General features: G+C 43.9%; 1 protein-coding gene across 2 annotated transcripts; it reads left to right on the top strand.

The window, feature by feature from the left end:
* The first annotated feature begins 1,660 nt into the window (after positions 1-1,660).
* LOC110522486 (WD repeat-containing protein 20) lies at positions 1,661-13,531 on the top strand. 2 transcript variants are annotated; one of them, XM_021600914.2, is made up of 4 exons: positions 1,661-1,985; positions 6,161-6,343; positions 9,505-10,902; positions 11,403-13,531. In XM_021600914.2, the coding sequence occupies exons 1-4, from the start codon at positions 1,737-1,739 to the stop codon at positions 11,454-11,456; spliced, it is 1,884 nt and encodes a 627-aa protein (XP_021456589.2). In that variant the 5' UTR covers positions 1,661-1,736; the 3' UTR covers positions 11,457-13,531. The 2 variants fall into 2 exon arrangements, with proteins under 2 accessions (XP_021456589.2, XP_021456590.1); XM_021600915.2 differs by lacking the exon at positions 9,505-10,902 and having other exon boundaries at positions 1,665-1,985.
* Positions 13,532-15,355: the final 1,824 nt, after the last annotated feature.

The following is a 15,355-nucleotide window of genomic DNA, read 5'->3' as shown; positions in this document are numbered from 1 at the left end:
CTCACTTCTCTCGCTAAACTGAAGTATTAACACATTGCAGCTTTTAGCGCGTTGGTTGTTGTCTCAACTGAGGAGCGCATGCTCTATCAGTACCAGTCAAAAGTTTGGACACACCTACTCTTTCAAGGGTTTATTTTTTTCTGCATTGTACAATAATAGTGAAGACATCAAATCTATGAAATAACACATATGGAATCATGTCGTAACCAAAAAAATTATATTTTATATTCTTTCAAGTAGCCACCCTTTCCTTGATGACAGCTTTGCACACTCTTGGCATTCTCTCAACCAGCTTCAACTGGAATGATTACTTGTTGGCTGCTTTTCCTTCACTTTGCAGTCCAACTCATACCAAACCATCTGAATTGGGTTGAGGTCAGGTGATTGTGGAGGCCAGGTCAGCCAAGCAGGTTAAGTGTGCCTTGAATTCTAAATACATCACTGACAGTGTCACCAGCAAACACTCCCACACCATCACACCTCCTCCATGCTTCACGTTGGGAACTACACATGCCGGAGATCATCTGTTCACCTACTCTGCGTTTCACAAAGAGACAGAGTTTGGAACCACAAATCACAAATGTGGACTCATCAGACCAAAGGACAGATTTCCACTGGTCTAATGTCCTTTGCTCGTGTTTCTTGGCCCAAGCAAGTCTCTTCTTCTTCTTATTGGTGTCCTTGAGCAGTGGTTTCTTTGCAGCAATTCGACCATTAAGGCCTGATTCACGCAGTCTCCTTTGAACAGTTGATGTTGAGATGTATCTGTTACTTGAACACTGTGACAGCATTTATTTGGGCTGCATTTTCTGAGATTGGTAACTCTAGTGAACTTATCTTCTGCAGCAAAAGTAACTAAGGTCTTCCTTTCTTGAGGCGGTCCTCAGAGAGCCAGTTTCATCATAGCGCTTGATGGGTTTTGCAACTTCATTTGAAGAAACTTTCTAAGGTCTTCAAATTTTCCAGATTGACTGACCTTCCTGTCTTAAAGTAATGATGGTCTCTCATTTCTCTTTGCTTATTTGAGCTTTTCTTGCCGTAATATGGGCTTGGTCTTTTACCAAACAGGGCTATCTTCTGTATACCACCCATACCTTGTCACAACACAACTGATTAGCTCAAACGCATTAAGAAGGAAAGAAATTGCACAAATTAACTTTTAACAAGGCACATCTGTTAATTGCAACGCATTCCAGGTGACCTCATGAAGCTGGTTGAGAGAATGCCAAGAGTGTGCAACGCTGTCATCAAGACAAATGTTGGCTACTTTGAAGAATCTCAAATATAAAATATATTTGATTTATATAACACTTTTTTTGGTTACTACATGATTCCATATGTGTTATTTCATAGTTTTGATGTCTTCACTATTATTCTACAATGTAGAAAATAGTTCAAAAAATAAAGAAAAACCCTTGAATGAGTTGGTGTGTCCAAACTTTTGAAATGTACTATATATATATATATATATATATATTTTTTTTTAAATGTTTAGCACACATTATACAATTTAAAATTATGCATTAAGGTGTCTGTAATATAATAAACGTACCAAAAATTAATTTAAACATTATTCAAGCATTTATGTAACTTCCAAATCTTTTTTTTTTAACGGAGGAGGAGTACCAAGATGGGTGCGCGTTGGCTTTAATACCCAGTCTCGGTCTATCATCCAGGTTGAATACACATCGTTGGTAAGATCCGGGTTTTGGACAGGATGAACGCCAATTTCCAAGATGGCTGCGGAGGGAGGAGGGAAGGAGATGAACGAAATTAAAACTCAATTCACCACTCGGGAAGGTGTCTATAAACTCCTAACTCACTCCGAATATAGCCGCCCTAACAGGGTGCCTTTTAATTCACAGGGCTCAAATCCGGTAAAAGTCTCATTCGTGAACGTGAACGACCAGTCAGGCAACGGCGACAGAATCTGTTTCAATGTGGGCCGGGAACTGTACTTTTACATCTACAAAGGCGTAAGAAAGGTAAACAACACTCAAAGATTACAACTTGTATTATTAAAAAGCTAATGTGCGTGTTCAAATGCATAGCAATGTGCTGTCCAGTTTAGAAGTTTCACTGACGTGCGCAGATAGCTAGCCAGAGTAGGCCACTTAGCTATGGTGGCTAACTAGCTAGTTAGTAGCATCGCCACAGTTTGTTTTGCCCGCACCCTGTGGAGAAGTGGTGGTATGTGAATATCGCCCACCTAGTTAGCCAACTAACCGGTTCGATTCAAGTGAATGGCCTCTTGGACTGTTTGTTTTCTCTAGCTATGTGAATATGCACGCTTTAACCTTGGAACTGCCCGTCTTCAGTTCTGACATGTTGATTGACATCTTCTGCAGTTGCAGAGTACGTTAAATGCGACACGTTAAGTAATGTACATATTGTGTATTTTGAGGTTAGAGTGATAACTGACAACAGTGGTGTTTTTAGTGCTATTTTTTTATTTACTCTGCACAGGTTCTTTGCGATCATAGAATAGTCAACTACTGTATAGACAACTAGTTATGTGTCCTATGCTAGTCCTTCAAGGCCCCAAAGCCAGCTTGGTACTGTTTATTGTGAAAGTGTGTTTGGTTGGAAGCGAGCTGTGTTTCTGGATGATGATATGCAAGTGATTTGTCTGGGTCTGATAGTGGCAGGGATGATGTCATTGCATCGAGCTGTTTAAGGCATCTCGTGATAATGACGATGAAATGTCCTATTGTTTGTGTCTTCACATTTCTAAACTTGTTCAAAACATAAAACAAGTGAAACTTATATCACATTGTCAGACACCATTAACTTATCGTGTGTTGTGGCTCCTCGGGCATTTCTATTGTTATGATGAGGAAGATGTTGGACTGCTTCTAGGACTTGCTGTGTTGGCCTAGTTGGTGTTAACATGGGGACTTCGAGGATGGAGTAGATTTGTGTGGGTGATTGTAAGATATTTTAAGTTATCACCTCAATTTTTGCAAGTGTTTCTGACTAATGGATGTTGGTTTTAGTGGTATACTGGGGTATTTGGAAATCCATGGGATGGTTTTTCAATATCGTTGAAATTGTCTTCGAACATTTGTAATACATTTGAATATTTGTAGCTACTTTTCAAGTAAATAACTGCAGTCAACTTGTGTAATATGTTAATAATTTCAGCTGTCACATAATGTTTCATTATGAAGCTTACCGGTAGGCCCCAGTCACGTGGTGTTTGTTTACAAGCACACAACAACGAGACCAGAGGCTTGTGAGTCACTCACTGGTGTGCAGGAAGCACTAGGTGATATAGTTTCAGTACGGAATTCATAACTAAATGTTTGCCAGCTAGATATCTTGTAACTTCTAGGTTATCTGTATAAAATGTGCTAAATGCTCTGCAGTTGTGCATTTGATTGGCTAATTTAGTAGCTATCGCTATCTAGCAAAGTGATTAGTTGGGTTGGACGGTATCCAGATTGTTGTACCTTCATACTGACCTTGTGCGATTCCGGGATATTCGGTAATACCGGCACAAGGGGCGCATGTTTTCAAACCCCGCTGAGCCTGTTATCCGAACGTTAGCAATGCTAACACGTACATGTAACATCCCATAGAGAATGCAAACTAAATGCTAACGAGCACATTGCAAACATTTTATACATTCTCTGACCTGAACTGTCTGCAGTTTGTCTGGCTGCAGGAGGGGATTATCTGCTGTTACCAAGAGAAGCTTGATTTTGGAAGAAGCTAACCACTAGGCTTTGGTGGTGTATATCGGGCTATTTGGCAATAGCCACGGTACAGGATTGAACTGAGGTCTCTGTAGTCCTTCCTGTAATCAGCGAAGACTAGAGGGGTATTCTACAAAGCAGGACCAATGAGTTAGCCAGTGAGTTAACTTCCCCAACAATTTTCTAAAAAGATGAGCAGGAAATCGACATGGTCTAATTTGTCTGAACAACCAAAAACACGTCTAATTTTAGCTTTCTTAATGAACCAGAAAATCAATAGTAATTTCTGGTGTTCAAAGATAGCTGGCTAACTCATTTGTCCTGCTTTGTAGTATACCCATCAGGCATAGGACAGCAGAGCTACTGCCTGACTAGAAAACCGAGCAAACAGCTGAGATGTCAGCGAGCCCAGTGGGTCGGCTTTGTGAATAGGCCTACAGTCTCTCGCTCATTACCAAAGACTTAGGACATAGCCTAGTCTGTGTTGAAATCTCCTAATTAATTTGATAGTGGCATTGGATTATATTTTAGCAGTGTCAGTGAGGACATTTCTCAGTTGATGACAAGGAGGCAGAAGGCTAAGCATCCTCTTGCCTAATTGGCAAAATGGGTATTTTTTTTGCCGCTGACCCAGTGTGCAGTCACTCACACTTTTATCTCTCTTATGCTGGAGTTCAGAGTTAGGTCTGTTAGGGATCATATCTGTGCCCCCTGTTGTGGCCCTTGGTGTGATTGAATTTGCCATGGTATTATTCATCTGATGATGGTACACAGATCAGCAGGATATTGTACTGGATGGGACACAGAGATGTAGGCTAAATCAATTACCTGTCTCTTATGAGTTTCACATTAGTAAAAGTTCCGTGGATAGATTAGGGCTTTGGCTACTGGTTTGTCCAGGGCTTTGGCTACTGGTTTGTCCCGGGCTTTGGCTACTGGTTTGTCCAGGGCTTTGGCTACTGGTTTGTCCAGGGCTTTGGCTACTGGTTTGTCCAGGGCTTTGGAACTGCATGGATTCTTGGCATATTGAAGTGTGTAAAATATCCTAATTTCATTAGTGCTGGCCCTGCTCTGACAGATCTGTCAACAGTCTTATGACAGCCTTACCTCCCCCACTGCCTCCGTTGGTCCTCCACTCAGTTAGACCAAGGTTTCCCAAACTCAGTCCTGCCCCCCCCCCCCGGGGTGCATGTTTTAATGTTTACCCTACACAGTTGTGTAGTGCTCGGGCAAAAACTCAAATGTGCACCCAGGAGGGGGGCCCTGGGATCTAGTTTTGGAAACTGTGAGTTAGACCACCAGAGTCCTACAGTATCAACCCTAGGGCCAGGAGGTTTTCCTGGTCAGTTCATGCTGACAGGAAAAACTATTGTCCCTCATCAATATCGCTACTCATCTTACGGGTAATAACCTAACCTATACTTTCCGGGGGCCTCAAATCCATCTACAGCGTCCTACTGTACCACCAACTGCCTAGTACCGACCAGCTGTCCACAAACCCAGTGCTCTTAGATGTTTTACACCTATGAATTTGACAACAGCTGACAACAGCAATTTGACAACAGCTGTTCTTTTGTGCTGCTGCCATGTTGTGCTGCTGCCATGTTGTGCTGCTGCCATGCTATGTTGTCTTGGGTCTATTTATTTAGTGTTGTCTCTTTGTTGGGATGTGTGTTGTCCTATATTTTTATCCCAGCCCCCATCCCCGTAGGAGGCCTTTTGGTAAGCCGTCATTGTAAATAAGAATGAGTTTTTAACCGACTTGCCTAGTTAGATAAAGGTTAAATTGAAAAAAAACTAAAAATAACTGACATAACCCCCTCAGTGTTTACACAAGCATTTGTCTGGTTAGAATCAAGTTGTCTCGCCATAGGCCTGTCTCTGCCCAAGACAACTGTTGGTAGACACTGCAAGGTAACCTATATTTCCCCACTGGAGTGGACATCTCTTTTTCTGTCTCTCTCTCTGTCTGTCTGTCTCTCTTTTGGTCTGTCTCGCTCTCTGCCGGTGCTAATGATTGTCTGGGCAGCAGGACCGGTGTCTGGTGCCTCTGAGGTAGCTTAATAAAGTGGAATTTGCGGACATGCGATACCTCTAATGCCCTTGACATGATTGTCCTTGGGCAAGTTTGACAGAATGTTGCTACTTGCTAGGTAATGATTTCTAGGTCACCAGGATGTTTTTTGGGGGGGTTGTGTGAAGGATGGTGGAAGTCCTTGGAGAGAAGTAAAGGAAGCGGTGGGGCTGAGGCTACTTGAGGTCACTGCAGACAAGAGGTCTTTCATGTCTGTATTTCAGTTGGCTAATAGGCCTTCTGTTGCATTACCACTGGTTCTCATTAGGTCAGTGCATTACCTGCAGGTGTTATAGTGACAGGAGTGGCCTTGTAAAATCACTGAGGTGTATGTTGAACTAAGATAATTGCTATATGTGATTCTGACTGTCTTGTGTTTCTTCACAAGGCTGCTGACCTGAGCAAGCCCATAGACAAGAGGATCTACAAAGGAACGCAGCCCACGTGTCATGACTTCAACCCCCTCACGGCCACGGCGGAAAGCGTCTCCCTGCTGGTGGGCTTCTCGGCTGGCCAGGTGCAGCTCATCGACCCCATCAAGAAGGAGACTAGCAAGCTCTTCAATGAGGAGGTGGGTTCAGCAGAGTTCACTTTAGCCAGACTGGCTAAGATGAGTCTCCTGTGACTGAATATCAAGTAGAGGTCTACCCATTATGATTTTTCAACGCCGATACCGATTAATCGGCCATTTAATTTTTTAATTTATTTTTATTTGTAATAATGACAATTACAACAATACTGAATGAACACTTATTTTAACTTAATATAATACATCAATAAAATACATTTAGCCTCAAATAAATAATGAAACATGTTCAATTTGGTTTAAATAATGCAAAAACAAAGTGTTAGAGAAGATAGTAAAAGTGCAATATGTGCCATGTAAAAAAGCTAACGTTTAAGTTCCTTGCTCAGAACATGAGAACATATGAAAGATGGTGGTTCCTTTTAACAGGAGTCTTCAATATTCCCAGGTAAGAAGTTTTTGGTTGTAGTTATTATAGGACTATTTCTCTCTATACCATTTGTATTTCATATACCTTTGACTATTGGATGTTCTTATAGACACTTTAGTATTGCCAGTGTATCAGTATAGCTTCCGTCCCTCTCCTCGCTCCTACCTGGGCTCAAACCAGGAACACAACGACAACAGCATTCCTCGACGCAGTGTTACCCATGCAGAGCAAGGGGAACAACTACTCCAAGTCTCAGAGCGAGTGACGTTTGCAACGCTATTAGCGCGCAACCCGCTAACTAGCTAGCCATTTCACATCGGTTACACCAGCCTAATCTCGGGAGTTGATAGGCTTGAAGTCATAAACAGCTGCTGTCAAACAAATGTGCTGTTTGAATGAATGCTTACGAGCTGCTGCTGCCAAATCATAGACTTAATTATAATATTATAACACACACAAATACGAGCCGTAGGTCATTAATATGGTTGAATCCGGAAACTATCATCTCAAAAACAAGACGTTTATTCTTTCAGTGAAATACGGAACCGTTCCGTATTTTATCTAACGGGTGGCATCCATGAGTCTAAATATTCCTGTTACTTTGCACAACCTTCAATGTTATGTCGTTATTACGTAAAAGTCTGGCAAATTAGGGAGCCCAAACTGTTGCATATACACTGACTCTGTGTGCAATGAATGCAAGAGAAGTGGATTTCTTTTAGCAAAATATGCAGGTTTAAAAATATATACTTCTGTGTATTGATTTTAAGAAAGGCATTGATGTTTATGGTTAGGTACACATTGGAGCAACGCTATGCACCGCATCGATTATATGCAACACAGGACACGCTATATAAACTAGTAATATCATCAACCATGTGTAGTTAACTAGTGATTGATTGTTTTTTTATAAGAAGTTTAATGTTAGCCAGCCACTTACCTTGGCTTACTGCATTCGCATAACAGGCAGTCTCCTCGTGGAGTGCAATGAGAGGCAGGTGGTTAGAGCGTTGGACTAGTTAACTGTAAGGTTGCAAGATTGAATCCCCCGAGCTGACAAGGTAAAAATCTGTCGTTCCTCCCCTGAACGAGGCAGTTAACCCACCGTTTCTAGGCCGTCATTGAAAGTAAAAATGTGTTCTTAACCTACAAACAAGCAAGATTTCTGGCTCTCACAGACGGGTAACTTCTTCTTTAAGATGCTGCTCTGTCCTCCACTCGTTACCTGTATTAATGGCACCTGTTTGAACTTGTTATCAGTATAAAAGACACCTGTCCACAACCTCAAACAGTCACACTCCAAACTCCACTATGGGCAAGACCAAAGAGCTGTCAAAGGACACGAGAAACAAAATTGTAGACCTGCACCAGGCTGGGAAGACTGAATCTGCAATAGGTAAGCAGCTTGGTTTGAAGAAATCAACTGTGGGAGCAATTATTAGGAAATGGAAGACATACAAGACCACTGATAATCTCCCTCGATCTGGGGCTCCATGCAAGATCACACCCCGTGGGGTCAAAATGATCACAAGAACGGTGAGCAAAAATCCCAGAACCACACGGGGGAACCTAGTGAATGACCTGCAGAGAGCTGGGACCAAAGTAACAAAGGCTACCATCAGTAACACACTACGCCGCCATGGACTCAAATCCTGCAGTGCCAGACGTGTCCCCCTGCTTAAGCCAGTACATGTCCAGGCCCGTCTGAAGTTTGCTAGAGAGCTTTTGGATGATCCAGAAGAAGATTGGGAGAATGTCATATGGTCAGATGAAACAAAAATATAACTTTTTGGTAAAAACTCAACTCGTTGTGTTTGGAGGACAAAGAATGCTGAGTTGCATCCAAAGAACACCATACCTACTGTGAAGCATGGGGGTGGAAACATCATGCTTTGGGGCTGTTTTTCTGCAAGGGACCAGGATGACTGATCCGTGTAAAGGAAAGAATGAATGGGGCCATGTATCGTGAGATTTTGAGTGAAAACCTCCTTCCATCAGCAAGGGCATTGAAGATGAAACGTGGCTGGGTCTTTCAGCATGACAATGATCCCAAACATACCGCCCGGGCAACGAAGGAGTGGCTTCGTAAGAAGCATTTCAAGGACCTGGAGTGGCCTAGCCAGTCTCCAGATCTCAACCCCATAGGAAATCTTCGGAGGGAGTTGAAAGTCCGTGTTGCCCAGCAACAGCCCCAAAACATCACTGCTCTAGAGGAGATCTGCATGGAGGAATGGGCCAAAATACCAGCAACAGTGTGAAAACCTTGTGAAGACTTACAGAAAACGTTTGACCTCTGTCATTGCCAACAAAGGGTATATAACAAAGTATTGAGAAACTTTTGTTATTGACCAAATACTTATTTTCCACCATAATTTGCAAATAAATTCATAGAAAATCCTACAATGTGATTTTCTGGATTTTTCTTTTCTCATTTTGTCTGTCATAGTTGAAGTGTACCTATGATGAAAATTACAGGCCTCTCATCTCTTTAAGTTGGAGAACTTGCACAATTGGTGGCTGACTAAATACTTTTTTGCCCCACTGTATGTGGTTGACTTTCCTCACCTGGGAGGAAACTGTCGTCAAATGCAAATTAGAATATGACTGTTCCGTTCCCATATCCACACGATGTGTTGGTCATCTGTTTAGGTGTTACGGTAGTGTGGCTATTGGAACTTAGACGGGTTTGGGTAGCATGTCCTCGGTTTAAAACGTTTTCTTTTCAATGCATGTTTTACAACACTCACGTCTACGTCTCTCCGTCCCTTACCCTCAGAGACTCATAGACAAGTCTGGTGTGACGTGTGTGCGGTGGGTCCCTGGCTCAGAGAGCCTCTTCCTGGTGGCTCACTCCAGCGGCAGCCTGTACCTGTACAACGTAGAGCACACCTGTGGCACCACACCACCCCACTACCAGCTCCTCAAACAGGGCGATGGCTACGCCGTGCACACCTGCAAGAGCAAGTCGGCCCGCAACCCCCTACTACGCTGGACGGTGGGTGAGGGGGCGCTCAACGAGTTCGCCTTCTCCCCCGATGGGAAGTTCCTGGCGTGCGCCAGTCAGGACGGCTTCCTGCGTGTGTTCGGCTTTGACGCGGCTGAGCTGCATGGCACCATGAAGAGCTACTTCGGTGGACTACTGTGTGTGTGCTGGAGTCCAGACGGACGCTACATAGTGGCTGGGGGGGAGGATGACCTGGTGACAGTCTGGTCCTTCTCAGACTGCAGGGTGATTGCCAGGGGCCATGGCCACAAGTCGTGGGTGAGTGTAGTGGCGTTCGACCACTGTACGACCAGTGTGGAGGACAGCGACCCGCCCGCAGAGTTCAGCGGGAGCGACGAGGAGTTCCACGAGCAGATCCATTTTGCAGGTGGGCGGGACCGGGCCAACAGCTCCCAATCACATCTCTCCAAGAGGAACTCTACAGACGGCAGGCCGGTCAGCGTGACCTATCGCTTCGGCTCGGTGGGACAGGACACCCAGCTGTGTCTGTGGGACCTGACTGAGGACATATTGTTCCCCCACCTGCCCCTGTCACGCACCAGAACTCACACAAACGTTATGAGTGCCACCAGCCCCCCAGCTACTGGGTCGGCCACTAATACTACTACTACTACTACTACTACTACTACTATTAACCCACCTGGCACCAATGGCAACAACACCGTGAGCAGTAGCAGTGGTAACAGTGGCGCCCTCTCTAACTCAGTCCCCGCTCCCCTGCCGCGCTCCAACAGCCTGCCGCACTCCACTGGCCCCGCAGGGGGCAGCACCACGCCTAACAGCCACATGAGCAGCAAAGGAAGCAGCATCATCGACAGCGCCTTCATCGCCACCGGGGTCAGCAAGTTTGCCACGCTGTCGCTACATGACACACGCAAGGAGCGCCACGAGAAGGATCACAAACGCAACCACAGCATGGGCCACATCAGCAGCAAGAGCAGTGACAAGCTCAACCAACTGAGCTCTGCGGCGCGGACAGCCAAGGCGGATGCCGCTAAGACTCTGGGCACGCTGCTGTGCCCGCGCATGGAGGAGGTTCCTCTGCTGGAGCCACTGGTGTGTAAGAAGATCGCTCATGAGAGACTCACTGTGTTAATCTTCCTGGAGGACTGTCTGGTCACAGCCTGCCAGGAGGGCTTCATTTGCACATGGGCCAGGCCCGGGAAAGTGGTGAGTCTAGACCCCTAGCCACTTCCAACCCCTAGGGAAGATCTCAATTGAATCCTTCTTGAAACCTATTGGATGAGAAAGCCAGAGGTCCTGCCCCTCTGACCTTCTCCAATGGGTTTTGAGAAGGAGGTGAGGAAGGAGGAGTATGTAATTGAGATCTTCCCCTAGACACTATAGTTTGACATCTGGCACCTAGACTAGACACTTCTCATAGATTTCTGAAAATGTTGATTGACTATTGATTGGCAGTTTAGGTTTGCTATGCAGCATCCTCTTTTGCCCACTGTGATACCCTTACAGGGATGGTTATCAATCCAGGAGCTTAATTGGCAATTTAGAAATGTTATGGACTTGTTTTGGTGCTAAAAACATTTTTTTGTGATGATGATGTAACCTACTGTTTCCCATTGATGACAAGTTTCAAATAGCATTGTTTTTTCCTTTCTGAGTGTCCAAAAAGTCCCTCCTCCTCTAACTCATTCCCCTCTCCTCCCCTGCAGGGCTTACTGCCATCTCAGAACCCGACCAACTCTCCTAGTGGGACTGTAGTATAGCCCTGGTGCTAGTGCTGCTAAACTAAACCGAGCTCCACCAGACGACAGATGGGACAGGATGTCCTGTCCACACCTCGCCATAGCCCATTAGTGCTGTTCTTCACTCTCACACCTTCACCACCACTGAAAGTCTCTTTTTGTTCTGTTCGTCTTTAGATAGAATAGATAGCTTACGTGGCCCAGTGAGGGTAGGTGGAGAGGCCCACAGTCTGAAAGGGGTGTAAAGGATCATGCAGAAAGCTTGAAATGGTCCATGAGCATTGAAACTGTTGTTCTGGGACAGGAGGCTGGCAGGGCTGTGTTTTATTTGTTTCCACCTCTGTTCCCCCTCAACCTTCTCTAGTCCGCTCCAGAAACAAACCCTGGAAGAGCTCAGGCTTGTTTTCAGAGTCTCTAATAGCTTAGCCCGGTCCAGAAACACAACCCCTAGCCAACCCCTACACATTTTGTGTAGATCTGAAAGACTTGGATAGGTTTAATCAATATGGTAGTAGCCACATTTCTTCCCCTATCCAGTCCTCAGATCTACCTGAGTACCTAAGGGTTAGGGGCTGTTTAGGGACAGGTGCTATCTCTTCTCACTAGTCCCTCATCCCTGACTAACCCTGGTGCAGTTTGATCTCATGTTCACAGCAAAGGGAGACCAGAGGAGTTAGCTTCCTTTAACTAAAAGAAGAAAATCAACTGTTTTTAATTTAAATCAGAACATCACAGCTTGAGTATTTTGCACTGATCATTTTTTTTCTTTCTGTTCTGTGTTCATTTTTAATTCATAATTATAATGGGACAACAAGATATTTGAAGACAGCCTTTGGATGCACTTGGGTTGATGCGAGGTATCTCTGTCTGGATGCTGCAATCATAGGGGTTTAAAGAAGGAAACAAATGAGAATTGTTTGCACTTAATAGTTAGAGAATGGCTTTACAATTTTGGAGTGTGCAAGGACTCCCCTGACAAGGCTGTTAAAAATATAAATAGAATGAAAACCTTTTTATATCTATTGAACATTTATTTTAATATTATTTCAGATTTAAAAATGGGCTCTGTATTATATGTAAATATTGTACTTTGATGATTTATGGGTGAAATTATTATTACACCAGTTGGAAGTTCTTCATTTCAGAAAATAGTGATATTTCTAATGCAGAAAAATATATACATAATAATATTAAAAATTAATCTTGAATATGCAGGTTGTTTTTGCTTTTCTGTTGTACATAAAGAGAATTCAGGTGTATTTTTCTTAATGATATGTTTGTCTCCATGGAAACCTCTATCTAATAGGTAGTGCTGAAAGCTAGCCTGTTGCTGCAGACCACTATGTAGGCAGGTATGTCCACTCCCAAAACCACCCCTGCACCCTATGCCCTTGCGGAGACCTGGATTATGTAAGTAGATATAGCACCACAATTTTCACTATATTGCTTATATGCCTATCCAATCCTCTCAGATTTGCATGAGGGCACAGGTTGTAGGTGCTAGAGGTTGATTTAGGACCGGGCCGTAGGCTAAGATAGGGGCCGTCTAATTCAGCCATCACTCAGCTCAGGTAAAACATGGAAGACTACTGCTGACATAGGTCTCTCACCCATTAATAGGCACCAGTACTCTAAACGTGTCAATTCACTTACCTACCTAGTATATAACTAATATGACTGAACTGGTGTTATGGTTGTGTGGACTATGGCAGTACAGGAGTTATGACGACAGGACTGATGTCGAAAATGTGTGATCCAGACAACTGACACTTCTTGAACATCAATACTTGGTGGTATGAGTGCTGGGGCTAGCTCAGGGGAGTGAAACGTTCACATCGAAATGTATTAGGTGAAAATTGTCTATTCATTGCATTGCTTAAAGCTTTGTAGCTCTAAGGTCATCTTCCAACCATTGCTGACAATGGACTTCTATAAGCATGATCGTAGCGCTACCAAGCTTCCGGGAAGTTCTCCCCTGACAGTTTCACCTCCCTGAATAGGGAGGGTGTGATGCACCCAGGTAGAAAGTGGAGGTCTAACAGTGGGAGGGTTTTTTCCCCTCACTGTGTGACTCCTATTAAACAGCTTTGACAGACCTTGTTGTCTCTGACCTCCAGTCTTTTACTAGTGGGCTGAATGGACAGTCCGTCACCAGAGGACTTTCCTCTAAATGTTTCTCATGAGTATAGCTTCAGCACCGTTTGTTTTAGTAGTATTGTATGGGCACATGAGACCTAGTAGTTAATTCAAATTAAATCAGTTTTGAGGCTTAACACAAGTCTGTTGGACTAACTGTTTAGCTGTGGCTCTAAAAGAGCTGAATGGAGGGTTTCTTGGAACCTGTATTAAACCACCAAATTGTGACTTTACCTCCCACACCAGCATTATGGGGCTGGGAGTAGTGAGGCAGTCAGTGTTTTGGGTCTCCACTGGTCCTATCCGGGGGGGGGTACAGCTGTCCAAGGCCTGGCGATGTGACTCCTCTCTGGGCTAGAGGGACAAGACAGCATCTATAATCATCTTTATCAGAATAGGATAAATGTAACTTTTGTCCAACCAGAGATTGAAATATGCCTGTGAAATCAACTAACAAGTACAATATTTAAGTGATAATGCCAGCGACTCCTGTATTTGGAGTATGTATTGGCACAGGTGTTGTCGGGGCAAACCACTTTTATACAATAGATTACAAACATATTCAAATAATTTCATAAAAGTATTCATGCTATTTCATCCTTTCACAAGATCTAGTCCTGACACAAATCTAAGGTTGCTACTGAAGCCGGCTGGTCGTTCATTCTATCGGTTCGGTTGCCAGATGCGACCCAGTCATTAAGTCTTTTTGATCTGTATCTATGGACGCGACCCAGTCGTTGGTTCTAAATGTTCCATTGCCCAAATGGTTGGTAATGTTCTTACCCCTTGCTTAATGCTAGCCAACTACGGCTAACTTTGTCACGTCAAACAGCCAGAATAACAACAGTAGCCTCATTTGCCTTTGTTTAAGCTGTTTTCTAGTGAAGTTAATTTGGACACATCCATAACAATGAGATGAGGTGCGATTTCACCTGGCATAGAAATGTGCTCTCTCGCTAGGACACTGTTGTTCTGAGGAGCTAGTCATTACTATCGGACAGCTGGAGATCGAATTTGAATATTGAAACAATGTTGCAAATGTTGGAGACCAACAGCAAGGTTTATACAAGTAGAGAGGGTGTCTAAGGGGAAGTATTGTGGATGTCGGTGTACAGTAGGCTACAGTGTACCACAGTTCTAGATTAGCATCTTTAAGTGCCACATGGGTTTACATGTGTCTGTGAGGGGTCACCAGTCTGCCGTGCCTAGGGTGGTCCCCAGCACCCCCTCTCTTCAGGATCCTGCTGACTCTGTCTGGCAGCTTGCCATGGCACAACACACACACACACACACTTTACGTGAGTCACCACATCACACTGCCTTAATACGTCCCAAGTTCAACTGTGGGCCTAGTCAGTCAGCTCGCCACATTGATCCTATAAAAATATGGATGGAGAATAATTAGATGGAATTTGAAGGGAGAGTGTGTGGACATTAAGAGGACAGCACTCTGTACTGTAACATTTTAACCTTTTAAAAGTCAGTTAAGAACAAATTCTTATTTTCAATGACGGCCTAGGAACAGTGGGTTAACTGCCTTGTTCAGGGGCAGAATGACAGATTTGTACCTTGTCAGCTTGAGGATTTGAACTTGAAACCTTTCGGTTACTAGTTCAGCGCTCTAACCACTAGGCTACCCTGCCGCCTCTATACAGTGCTATACTGTATGTGGATAGTAAAATATAGTTCTCTGAAAAGGGGAGATGGTAAAATATATATCTATAAACCTGTCTTGCTGTGCGTCCCAAATGAAACCCTATTCCCTATATAGTATAGAGCTCTAT

Source organism: Oncorhynchus mykiss, chromosome 4 (genome assembly GCF_013265735.2).
Source record: "Oncorhynchus mykiss isolate Arlee chromosome 4, USDA_OmykA_1.1, whole genome shotgun sequence".
NCBI lineage: Eukaryota > Metazoa > Chordata > Actinopteri > Salmoniformes > Salmonidae > Oncorhynchus > Oncorhynchus mykiss.
The sequence above is the reverse complement of the archived record's forward strand: the minus strand, read 5'-3'. Positions and strand labels throughout refer to the sequence as shown.